This window comes from Zingiber officinale, chromosome 4A (assembly GCF_018446385.1).
Source record: "Zingiber officinale cultivar Zhangliang chromosome 4A, Zo_v1.1, whole genome shotgun sequence".
Lineage (NCBI taxonomy): Eukaryota > Viridiplantae > Streptophyta > Magnoliopsida > Zingiberales > Zingiberaceae > Zingiber > Zingiber officinale.
The window spans coordinates 131,157,851-131,170,385 of record NC_055992.1 but is presented as its reverse complement, the minus strand read 5'-3'; the positions used below and the strand labels follow the sequence as shown (position 1 = coordinate 131,170,385).

The following is a 12,535-nucleotide window of genomic DNA, read 5'->3' as shown; positions in this document are numbered from 1 at the left end:
TTAACACGTTTCTCTTCTCGCCGCCTCAGGGAATCGGTTCCGTTCCATGAATGTGCTAGAAGCGTGTGGACACCACCCCATTAGGCTCGGTCAATCGTTTGCCATCTGGATCAACGAATCTGCCGCGAATGGGTCATTGATTAAGAATTATTGTGTGTTGATCAATTAAAATAAAGTCAACATGATGGGTTCGTTGAACGTTGAAATTATATGCCCGTCAAAATTGGCATTCTATTTCTTTTGTTTTTATTTAGAATTTTTTTTCAAGGGATAATCAATTAGGGCAAAAGTAAAAAAAACAGACTCATTTTGATTTTTTTTTTATTATAAGGATTCTTATTTTTCTTCTAAATTTTGAGTTAGTCAGACGTATTATAAAAAAAATGGTATATAAGGATTCTTTAATTTTTTTTTTTTAGTCAGACGTATTATAAGTAAGTACGGTAAATTAGAGAAAAATCCCCAATGGTAATCATAACTTTGCATGCAATCCCCATGCCTAAAAAACTTTGTTTTCACTCCCTACATGCAAAGTATTACTTGTTTCAACTCCCTCATGCAAATATTGATACCTAAATTGCCCCTCAAATTTTTTAGGTACAAAAAATCTAAAATTGAGTACAAAAAGTCTGAAAACGAGTATACTTCTTCTTAAAGTCAGTACTTTATATTAAAAATCGAGTATATTTTCTATCAAAATTATCCCTCTTATTTTTTAGGTATAAAAAGTCTAAAAATAAGTATAATTCCTGTTAAATTCAGCACTTTACACTATAATCCAGTACTCTATACTAGGATCGAGTATATTTTTTCTATTGAAATTAACCCATATTTTTTAAGTACAAAAAGTCAAAAATTGAGTACAAAAAGTCCGAAAATGAGTATAATACTTCTTAAAATCAGTACTTTATATTAAAAATCGAGTATATTTTCTATTAAATTTAGCACATTAAACTAAAATCGAGTATATTTTGAGGTGAAAAAAGAACCGTACTCAATTTAATAGAAAATATACTAGATTCTAATTTAATATACTGAATTTAAGAGGATTTATACTGATTTTTAGATTTTTTGTACCTAAAAATATCATGGGCAATTAGGTAAATATGTTTGACTGAGGAGTGAAAAGAAAGTTTTTCATGGATGAGGACTGTATGTAAAGTTATGTTTATCAATGGGGAGTGCATGTAAATTTACCCTTATAAGTACGAGATCATAGTTGTTCAATTGAAAAATTAAACTGAAGATAATAGTATTAAAGGACAATTAGTTAATGGTATATAATTGAATAATAAGGTGGGATGTTTTTTTTTATAAAAAAAATTAAATGGAGCGTTCTCGATGATTTGGCAAAAAGGGGTTTTCTTAATTTTGTTCACAATTAACTATCCACGAAAATCATAGCAGGTATTATGTGCCACGTCAGCTATTGTTGCTCGGGAGTGGCTCGGTCCGTCGTTGGGGTTTCGTGGCCGGCGGCGGAAGCGATTTCGACAGTCTTCAGTTCAGCCGCCGGGACAGGAGGAGCGATGGCCCCGGTCGCCTTGCGCTTCTCTTTCTCAGCGCTCCCTCTGCCTTATCCTTCCACATACAAGCGCCGCCCCTTCCTCCCTTTCTCGGCTCTTACCGCCAGTCTCCTTCGCCATCTCTGCATCGCTCGCGCGGCAACGGGCACCTCGCCTTCAGGTACCGAATCGAGACTTTTCCCCACAATCATCTTTCGATCTTTGATCTTTAGGCGACATTTTGAATCCTGGACCAGCGTTCTGGATCCTGCGAGAGCTCCATTTGGACGAGAAGGAAGCGGAGGCGCTCCTCCTCGCGCATCCAGAGCTCGAGCTCACGGCTCAGGAATCCCTTCGTGACCATGTATTCACCCTCAAGTCCCTTGGAATCTCCGACTCTGCGCTCCGCCGCATCGTCGTCCGGCGCCCAGACGTTCTCTCGGCTACCGAGTTCGGCCCCTTCCTCGATTTTGTGCTCGCCAAATTGAAGGGGATCAAACGGGAGAAATTGGAGCGGATTTTGGCGACGATCCACTCCGAGTTCCTCGAGGGCATCATTGCGGGCGCCACGCTTCTCTTGGACCACGGTTTCCCCGGCGAGCATCTAGGGCATGTGTTCAACCATGTGAACATCAGAAAGGTGTTCCGCGAAAGGCCCCTGAGAGACTTGGAGGAGATGATATTCTATCTTAAGCGATTCGGCTGGCCCAAATGGGTCCTCAGCCGGCCAATGATTCTGAATCTCGATCTCCATGGCCAGCTGATCCCCAGGGTAGAATTCTTTATCGAGCTTGGCGGCGGAGATGAAGCGGCTGGTGCCGCCTTGATCTCCAAATTGCCTGCCCTGTTAACCTATGCAGCAGATCGCTTCCGTTCCCACCTGGAGTTCTGGAGATCCGTTGGCCTCACTGACGAAGAGCTCTTTAAGGTTGCATTGGTGTATCCCAACATCTTCAGTGTCAGCAAGGAGCAGAAACTCAAGCCCCGGATTGAATTCTTGAGGCAATGTGGCATGAGTGCAGAGGACATCTTCAAATTCTTGGTCAAAGCTCCCTTGTTCATGAGCCTGTCCTTCGAGAAAAACCTCTCCAAGAAGCTGAGCTTCCTCGTAAAAATCGGCCACAGACACCAGACTAAGGAGTTGGCCTGGGCATTCGGGGCTGCTACGAGAACAAGCTGCGAGAACATGCAGAGGGTGATTGAAGTCTTATTGAGCTATGGGCTGTCTTTTGAGGACATACTGGCTATGAGCAAGAAGCATCATCAGGTGCTCCAGTACAACCATAAGTCACTGGAGAAGAAAATGGAGTTTCTGATAGAGGATATGGAGAGGGATGTCAGCGAGATACTAAACTTCCCGGCATTTCTTGGATACAACCTAGATGACCGGATTAAGAGACGGTACGAGATAAAAAGGAAGATAAGAGGAAAAGGAATGTCGCTTAACAAGCTCTTGAGTGTGTCTACGGAGAGGTTTTAAGGTTCTACCGCTGATGGAGCTCAATCATAAATTTGAACAGAGAGAACCACTGGAGAAATGGTTCTTGATCCAACTGCAATGTGAAGTTTTGCAAGTAAGATATTTTTCTCATCTTGTGCACTAATTATTTCATGTTCAAACGACTTGCTCTTCCTCAAGTTAGATAAGGTTTCCATCATATTACGAACATCTCAATAATTTGAGAGAAAAATAATATTGAATCAATATCACAAATCAAGATAAAAAGCAGCATAAAACCAACAAACATAACATTATCTTCTAGTACTTTGAGTTCATGTAGTAGTTTTATTTCACTGCGGTCACAAGTAGAAGAAACTTGAAATTTCATTGAACTCCAACTTTTCATTAAACTTGGATTTAGCTTAACAAGCTGTAAAGTGGGCTAGGTTACCGTCGTATTGCTATCAATCTTGTAACTTAATAGAATAATTTAGTGAATTAAATACTATATCAACATAGAACTACCAAGAATCTGTAGTATTTGTTCAATGCATTGGGAGTTTGCTTTTTGTTGTAGGTCCCTTGGTGGCCTGCTGGGAATAAAAAAATCGAACCATTCTCGAACTTTATAGCTTTATTAAACTAAACGCTTGCATAAATGAAATATGAAACTGTTTAAAAAGAAGAGGTATAAAAGGGTTACTTGGTTTGTAATCAGGAAATTGCTAATCCAAGAAAGTTAAAGCTCACTAAACAATCTTCTTCAGGCGGAGAAGCCTCTTACAACAATTGAAGCACTTAATTACAGAACAAAACTAAAGAGGAATCATTTACAAGTGTTGTTCTGAGCTACTGGGATCATGTTTGTATTTATAGCCCTGGTCGGAGCACCTGGAAGGGTTTTAGGCACTTGGAGGAGATAAACTTTTATCCCCATCGCAATGGAATGCGCCACATTGCGTTTGGATGAAGTTCCTAGTCTGGGCACCCGGATCGAGAAAGTCAATTTCCTGTTGACTTTTGGTCTGGGTCTTCCGCTCCGGTTCCGCTCGTATTAGTCCGGATCTTCCGCTCTAGTTCCACTTGCTTGGGTGATTTCGGACATCTGGAATAGGGCTCACTCAAATTCATTTTCTGGCCTTCGAGCAATCTTCTACTCCGACTTCTCGTCCCTCGGAAACGCCGCGTGCCTCTTTCTCGTCCGTCAATGTGATTTTCCGTAGCACCTCATCCCTCGGACGCATCGAGCCTGTCGACTCTTTTCCGTGTCATCCTTCTCGCTAGCTATGTCTTTCGCTCGACTTCCTGTGCTCCTAAGTTCCTGCATACTTAGACACAGAGGTTAAATACCAACAGAACCTAACCTGACTTGGTTGATCACATCAAAACTACCTTAGGGTACTAACAATCTCACCCTTTTTGATGTGAACAACCCAAGTTAGGTTAGGGAAAAAAACATAAACCAATAAGAACAAGGTAAATTTTGCAAATAATAATGTGCAAAAATTAATGATATCCTCTCCCTAGACTTAATCTTCACTTCTCCCCCTTTGATCACATTAAAAATGGTGTACTTGTAAATCCTTTGAAAAATAAATCTAAAACAAAATCTAAGGGAAACACTATTTTAGATAAAATTTAATTTTTTTTGAAAAATCTAGAATCTTATAACGAATTTCGATTTTTTTTAAAAAAAATTTACTAAGGGTTGAGTAGACATAAATTTTTTCAAAAAAAAATCTTTTCAAGAAAGATGATAATTTTTCATAGAAAAATAAAGTCTGAAAACAACTCTATAAAAAAAATTAACAAAAAATATTTTAAAATTTTTGTATAGCTAAAAGATTAACTTCTAAATAGTTTCTCACAAAAATTTTGATAAACAATTTGTTTTAAAACATTAGATCATTTGTAATTACATGCTTAACAGTTAGTCAATTAAAAATTCATTTCAATAATTGGCTTCTAGGCTGTGGTGATGTACTAGACCTTCTTGGTTATTGGAACAACAACCACTTCTAGACAAAGTCTTTTAAAGAAAATTAAAGATTTAATTTTGTTTCTAAAAGCCCTAGGTCTAACTTTAAAATATAACAATTTAATCTAAGCATGTTTTTGAAATCCAATATAAGTTCCTACCTACTGGGTTAATTAAAAACTTCTTAGGGATATATTTTTGTGATATATTTTTTTTAATTTGGCCCATGTGATATCTAAGATGTCATTTAAGTCCTGAATTATTTCTATATTTTGAAGAAATGTAAGTGGAACATGCAGAATTTTTCAAATTTTAAAATTTTCCTTTTCTAATTAGAGTTCCTTTTAACTCATTATTTGCTTTTAATAATTTTTTATTTTCTATTTCTAATTTGTAAGAAATTTTTTATAGCATTTTTATAAAGAGAAATAAATTATCAGGAGGTAGGAACTGTACCTAACTTACCTTGTCGATCTTGTGGTCTAAAACTCCCCCTGAAGTGACGCTTCCTTCTGATGTTGCTCCCCCTTCATCGATGCTCTCGATGCTCATTGAGGATGAACTTGCTTAGTCTTCATCTTCCTGGTGACTTGCCACTAACGCAAGTCCGGTGATGATTTCAATTTCTGACTCGAAAGACGTTTCGTTCCACGTCGCCTTTAGATTATACTTGGTCTGAGCTGGCTTCTTATCCTTATTCTTGTCTTTGCTTTTCAATTTAGGGTAGTTGTCTTTCACGTGTCCTTCTTCATTGCAGTGGTAGCATCTTATCTTTCTTTTCCTTCTACTACCTTGCACTTGATTAAATTTATTAGTTTTAAATATTTTTTAAAATTTTCTTACCATGAACGTCGTTTCGTCATCATTGAGAGAAGATCCAGAATCTGGTTCGTGTATTTTTGCCTTTAAGGCAATGTTATACTTAGACTCTTTCTTCAGATCTACACATCTTGTTTCATGAACTTCAAAAGTTAAAAATAACTCTTCTAAAGTACTTACTTCTAGATCCTTAGAGATATAATAAACATCTACTAATGATACTCATTCAGTAGTCCTAGGAAATACGTTAAGCGCATACCTTAGCGAATCTCGGTTGGTTACATTTTTTCCGAGTTTCGTGAGTCCGGTGATGAGTTCTTTTATTCTTAAATGAAGGTGTGCAACGGTTTCGCCTTCCTCTAATTTGATGTTGTTGATCTGGTTCCTGAGCAGATCCTGTCTCGCAAGTTTTGCCTCCGAGATCCCTTCGTGTAGTTCTAGGAATTTCTCTCAGAGCTCCTTTCCTGACTCGTAGGCTCCGATCCGATTAATTTCTTGAGGTGGTAAGACGCTAAGCAGATGGAACTCTACTTTGTTGTATGCCATGAAGTCGGCTTGCTCCTTTTTGGTCCATTGGTTTTCTTCTTTACCCTTTGGTGCTACAAAATCAAATTTCATGATTAATAGTAATCGAAATCTGTTTTAAAGAATGCTTCCATTTTTTTTTAAACTTGCGAATTCCCTCTCGAACTTCGGTGGGTCGATGCTCGGTCCGACCATCTCTTGTGCTTCGTTCAGCAATTAGTCCTCCTGAAGTTGTTGGACTCTGATACCAATTGTAGGTCCCTTAACAATCAGCTAGAGGGGGGTGAATAGCCTGCATAATAAAAAAATGAACCTTTCTCGAATGTTTCAGCTTTATTAAACTAAACACTTGCATAAAAGAAATAAGAAATTGTTTAAAAAGAAGATGCACAAAAGGGTTACTTAGTTTGCAATCAGGAGATTGCTAATCCAAGGAAGTAGAAAGTTCACTAAACAATTTCCTTCAGGCGAAGAAACCTCTTAAAGCAGTTGAAGCACTTAATTATAGAACAAAACTAAAGAGGAATCGCCTACAAGTGTTGTTCTGAATTACGGGACCAGGGTTGTATTTATAGCCTTGGTCGGAGAGCTTGAAAGGGTTCCAGGTGCTTGGAAGGAGATAAACTTTTATCCCCATCGCAACGGAACGCGCCATGTCGCGTTTGGATGAAGTTGAAGCTCACTAAACAATTTCCTTTAGGCGAAGAAGCATCTTACAACAATTGAAGCACTTAATTATAGAACAAAACTAAAGAGAAATCGTCTACAAGTGTTGTTCTGAGTTACTGGGACTAGGGTTGTATTTATAGCCCTGGTCGGGGAGCCTGGAAGGGTTCCAGGTGCCTGGAGAGAGATAAATTTTTATCCCAGTTGCAACGGAACGCGTCACGTCGCGTTTGGATGAAGTTCCTGGTTCGGGTGCCTGAAAGGGTTCCGAGCGCCCGAACCGAGAAAGTCAACTTCTTGTTGACTTTTGGTCCCGATCTTCCGTTCCGATTTCGCTCGCATTGGTCCGAGTCTTCCGCTTTGATTCCACTTGCTTGGGTGATTTTGGCCATCTAGAATAGGGCTCACGAACCTATTTTCCGGCCTTCGAGCAGTCTTCCGCTCCGGCTTCTCGTCTCTCGGAAACGCCACGCGCCTCTTTCTTGTCCGCCAATGTACTCTTCCGCAGTACCTCGTCCCTCAAACGCACCGAGCCCGTCGGTTCTCTCCCATGTCGTCCTTCTTGTTAGGTGCGTCTTTCGCTCGACTTCCTGTGCTCCTAAGTTCCTGCACACTTGACACAGAGGTTAAATACCAACAGGACCTAACCTGACTTCGTTGATCACATCAAAACTACTTTGGGGTAGTAACATGTGTAAACTCGTCTTTTTGGTATACAAATTCAAATTGCATGATTTAACAACATCTGCAAGTAGAAGAAGCTTTCTTAATTTCACTAAACAAGAGTTAGTGTCCAACTTGTTCTTGAAAAAAATCATGTGCAGCTCACTCACTTTCAAAGCATCTAGTCTGAGAAAGAAGACTCAATAGTCACACATCTTGTTGTCCATGAACAGAGAAAGTGGAAGTTGCACTATTTCATCGTTCTCGTCTTATTTGAGACCTTGGAATGTGTTTACTTTGCTAGAGTAGAAAGTCAGAATCTATATTGATGACTTCATAATAAGAAATCTTATTGTGTCATCATCAAAAACCTACATCACATTGTTTCTTGATCACGCACATGAGATGATTTTATTTCTCCTTGTAGGCATCTAGCACTTTAAAATTTACACATCAAATTTATAATTACCACATGACATGGGTATTAGATTGGGTCAGCTGAACATACAGGATTAATTCAGTTGAACACCTTATGGGGGTCAACATAATATTAGATTGGATCAGCTGAACATACAGGATTAGTAGTGTTAAAATACATGTTAAAAGTAGAAAGTGAGAAAAAAAGGGATGATACTTCTTCTCTTAGTCTTACATTGTTAAGTGAAGCTCATTAAACATGCTTAAATAGATAAGTTGACATCTATCTACATCTCTTGTTTTTAATTTTTTTAATTTTTTTCCTATTTTCATTATGGTCTTTTATGTTGCCATTACTCATTTCTGTAGACTTGTTTGGCTGTTGTGGTTTCTGAAACTACGAAAGATTGCATTGTAAACCTGCATGTACCAAGCATTCTTTATTATGGCTTTAGTTGTCTCAAGAAAAACACAAACTTTAAGAAATGGAAACATTGCTTTCTCTCATTAGTAGTTACATCAATTATGTAAAAAATAAAATATAATAATAGCAACAAACTCATAATTAGACTTCTTCAACCCTGCTGGCAGCAAACTCATACTCTGGGAGAAATCGAAGATTTCTCAAGAACCTTTTTTTACACTGATCATGGTCTAAACCTCTGGATTTGTACGAGTGCATTGCCCTCATTATTATGATGATGAATTTTGCTTTACTGCTAAGAAAAGTAGTGTTCCTCAAAATCACTTATTGTCCAAGCAAGTGAATAAAAGGCCGACCGATAAATCTGAAATCATTGCAATAGTTCTTTGAATGATGCTCACCTAATGGTAGTACTGGTAAACTCTCGACATCATTTCATACCGTGCCTACCATGTTTGATGGTTTTAGTCCAAGAAAGACTGGAAGAACTAACACATGTCCTCTCTCTATGTTATGTTGATTTTAATGTGTTGTTGGATATTGTTTTTCACTCTCTTGCCTATCTAACCATTTTCTTATTTAAAGAAAATCTAAAAAAAAAAAAGACTTAAGAGGTGTTTGGTTGATGAGTTTGGGAATGAGGGCATGAAATGATAGTAAAAAATAGTGTTTGGATTATGAGTTTGGTAATGACATTTTTGGAATGATTACTAGATTTATGAAAATCAACTAAACACATATAATTTGATGAGTTTCATTTTCATTCCTATTCTCATTCCACCCCACTATCAAATTCATACTCATAATGATTCTCATCATTTAACTAAACACCTAGCAATATCTTTCAAAGCTAAAACAAAGTCATAAATAAGTACAATAAATACGCATTTATAAAGATTAAGCAAACAAAGTCAAAGTTATTAGTTGCATAGATTACCTCACAAATGACAAGACCGCATCCAACCCTAATAAACCCATGGGCCCCCACCCACTTGACTTGGTTTAGTTCCTTCCTTCCCCCTTTCCCTTGATTCCATTTTTTTTTTAATTTTATTTGTTTATTTGGGTAGGGTTTTTTTTGGAGAGGAAACAAAGGCAAATCCTGCCTTCATTCCCCCCCACGGCACTCTTGGCACGATCTCAAACCACAAATATATACAAATAGATTTCATCCTGCCATGAACACCACCACCAACTGTTTAACAGTCGTTGCTACAAGAGGAAGAGAAAGAGGAAGAGAGGAAGAGCAAGAGAGGAAGAAGAAGAGCCAACGTCGATGTTGAAACCATTTTAATTTGCTATTTTGATTTCATGCTTCAACTTCCGACAACGAATTGATCTATAAGGGCAATCAAGAGAGAAGAGGGAGGGATATTGTTGCCGTGGCCATGGATGCGGACGCCGCACCTTCCACCCCCGGCAAGTGGAAGATGGAGAAGCCCCACCACCACTACCGCCATCGCCTCTTCCTCCTTCACCGCTTGCAAAATCTGCCAAAATTGGCTTTTTGGACTTTCTTCGCCTTCGCCCTCTTCCTCGCCGTCTTCCTGCTCTCGCCTTCCCCCCGCTCCCACTTTTCCTCCGGGAGCGTCCGACGCTCCCTCGGCGTGAGCGCCGCCCCCTGGGGCGGCCCCGCCTGGGAGAAGCGCGTTCGGTCCTCAGCCAGCGCGCGCGGCGTCTCCTCCGGGAAGTCCGTCCTCGTCACCGGAGCCGCCGGGTTCGTCGGGATGCACGTGGCCGCCGCCCTCAAGCGCCGCGGCGACGGCGTCCTCGGCCTCGACAACTTCAACGCCTACTACGATCCCGCCCTGAAGCGGGCGCGCCGGGCGCTGCTCGACCGCGCGGGCGTCTTCGTCGTCGAGGGCGACATCAACGACGCCGCGCTGCTCCGCAAGCTCTTCGACGTCGTGCCGTTTACCCACGTCGTGCATCTCGCGGCCCAGGCCGGCGTCCGCCACGCCCTCGCCGACCCCGGCTCGTACATCCACTCCAACGTCGCGGGGCTCGTCGCGGTGCTGGAGGCCGCCAAGGCGGCGGACCCCCAGCCGGCCGTCGTCTGGGCCTCCTCCTCCTCCGTCTACGGGCTCAACTCCAAGGTCCCCTTCTCGGAGGCCGACCGCACCGACCGACCGGCGTCGCTCTACGCCGCCACAAAGAAAGCCGGGGAGGAGATCGCCCACGTCTACAACCATATCTACGGCCTCTCTATCACCGGCCTCCGCTTCTTCACAGTCTACGGCCCCTGGGGGCGTCCGGACATGGCGTACTTCTTCTTCACCCGCGACATCCTCCGCGGGAAGCCGGTGTCCATCTTCGAATGCCCTGACCACGCCACGGTCGCTCGCGACTTCACCTACATCGACGACATCGTCAGAGGCTGCGTGGCCGCCGTCGACCACGCCGGGAAGAGTACCGGAAGTGGCGGAAAGAAGCATGGTTCAGCGCCATTCCGAATCTATAACCTCGGCAACACCTCCCCTGTTTCCGTCTCCGATTTAGTCTCCATCCTGGAGCAGCTTCTCAAGGTTAAAGCTGTCAAAAAGTTGGTGAAAATGCCCAGGAATGGGGACGTGCAATTCACCCACGCCAACATCACGCTCGCGCAGAAGGAGCTTCGTTACCGCCCGACCACTGGCCTCCAATCCGGCCTCAAAAAATTTGTTCGTTGGTACCTCGATTACTACTCTTCTTCCTTGAGTAAGCATGGAAGCAAAGGAAGAACAACAAATTGATTAATTGCCTTGTGATTGAGGTGACCTTGGTTCTTCTTCTTCTTCTATTTTATCCTGTCGTTCAAATTTCTCTCCTTGGAATTGGTTCTATTAGTCATTTTGATACATGTAACGAGGAATCCGAGTGCCGCGGTTGGAGAGTGAGTAGGTTCCTATTGCATTATTATTATTATCCCTACGCACAATCTGTTCTAGCAAACAGCACTTTTAATAATTCTCTTCTCGCATCATTTAGTTTGGGTTGTTCATCTGTGCCTGAGATGTGACGAATGACATGGTAAAACATGGGAGAATGAATTACTTTACCTTTCCTTGTGGACCTTTTGCTTTGTTGGTTTGCAATGATGGGCATAATTTGAGGCCTTCTACTCGAATGATTCCAACATGTCATAGCCTTTGTCTATCTTCTTTTAGTTGCTAGTACAAACAAAAAAAAACTATGACAGGGGTTCACATGTCCCAACTTTTCAGATGACAACAAGATGATATTTTCGCATGGATGAGATTTGATAGTTTATCATTTTATGGTTTTTCTTGTTCCCAAGCCCAAGGTGGTGAGCAGGCGTCCAAATTTTGTGGCTAGTAGATTGGGACTTAATTTCATAGCAAGGGTTGGAACTTGATAGGTAATTCTTGAAATATAAGAATTAACAACAGCAGCTCGGTGAGTATTAATATGTCTAATTCATTTTTAATACAAAACATTTATTCCAATGCAAATTCGCAAACTACATAATAAATTGTTTCCATGCTCAATGAATTACTATACATTTAAATTTTCTATTAACAACACAAACCAAGTAACAACACGATGTAGATACAGGAGGAATGCGAAGTGTCGGCCCTCAGGCGTGGTGGTAAAAGATATGACGTATATCCCAAGTAAATAGGGTTTATATTCTATGCTGCAGGGTATATATACGGTGATTGAATTATCAGTGAAGCTGAGATATCGTGCAGCGATAAGGCGCTTTGTGGATACTCAAGAGCATTCCGATTTGAAGCATGTGGTAAAAGGTGAAATCGTTCGTCTCCAGCGCCCCCACCGCATTCCGATTTGAAGCATGCACATATTCTATTTGGAAGAAAATTGTAAATGACACAAAGTACGATTACCTAGGTGGGGTCAGACTACCCTTATCTAATGGAACAGTCATGTTTGCGGCCCATAATTCTAGTATATAAGTGGAGCATGAGTAATCATGTTTGTGGCCCATGATTCTAATATATGAGTGAGGCATGACGGCCTGTAACAATGGATCAATTGTGGAGGTCGACTGTTAGTGGTCTTCAATGTGAATACTTCCTTAATTTATTACAATCACAAATTTTAATCATGTTTGTGGGCCATGATTCTAGTATATG

The 12,535-nt window shown here is 40.9% G+C and overlaps 2 protein-coding genes across 3 annotated transcripts; both read left to right on the top strand.

Moving 5' to 3' along the window:
• Positions 1 to 1,401: 1,401 nt before the first annotated feature.
• Positions 1,402 to 9,668, top strand: LOC121971240 (transcription termination factor MTERF8, chloroplastic-like). 2 transcript variants are annotated; one of them, XR_006109093.1, is made up of 3 exons: positions 1,402 to 1,686; positions 1,763 to 3,079; positions 9,509 to 9,668. XR_006109093.1 is itself a non-coding variant. In XM_042522404.1 (2 exons), exons 1-2 carry the CDS (start codon positions 1,413 to 1,415, stop codon positions 2,983 to 2,985), a joined length of 1,497 nt encoding a protein of 498 aa, XP_042378338.1. In that variant the 5' UTR covers positions 1,402 to 1,412; the 3' UTR covers positions 2,986 to 3,210. The 2 variants fall into 2 exon arrangements, 1 of the variants encoding a protein (XP_042378338.1); XM_042522404.1 differs by lacking the exon at positions 9,509 to 9,668 and having other exon boundaries at positions 1,763 to 3,210.
• Positions 9,595 to 11,481, top strand: LOC121971241 (UDP-glucuronate 4-epimerase 4-like). Its single transcript, XM_042522405.1, has one exon. The coding sequence runs from the start codon at positions 9,827 to 9,829 to the stop codon at positions 11,168 to 11,170; it is 1,344 nt and encodes a 447-aa protein (XP_042378339.1). The 5' UTR covers positions 9,595 to 9,826; the 3' UTR covers positions 11,171 to 11,481.
• The last annotated feature ends 1,054 nt before the right edge of the window (positions 11,482 to 12,535 follow it).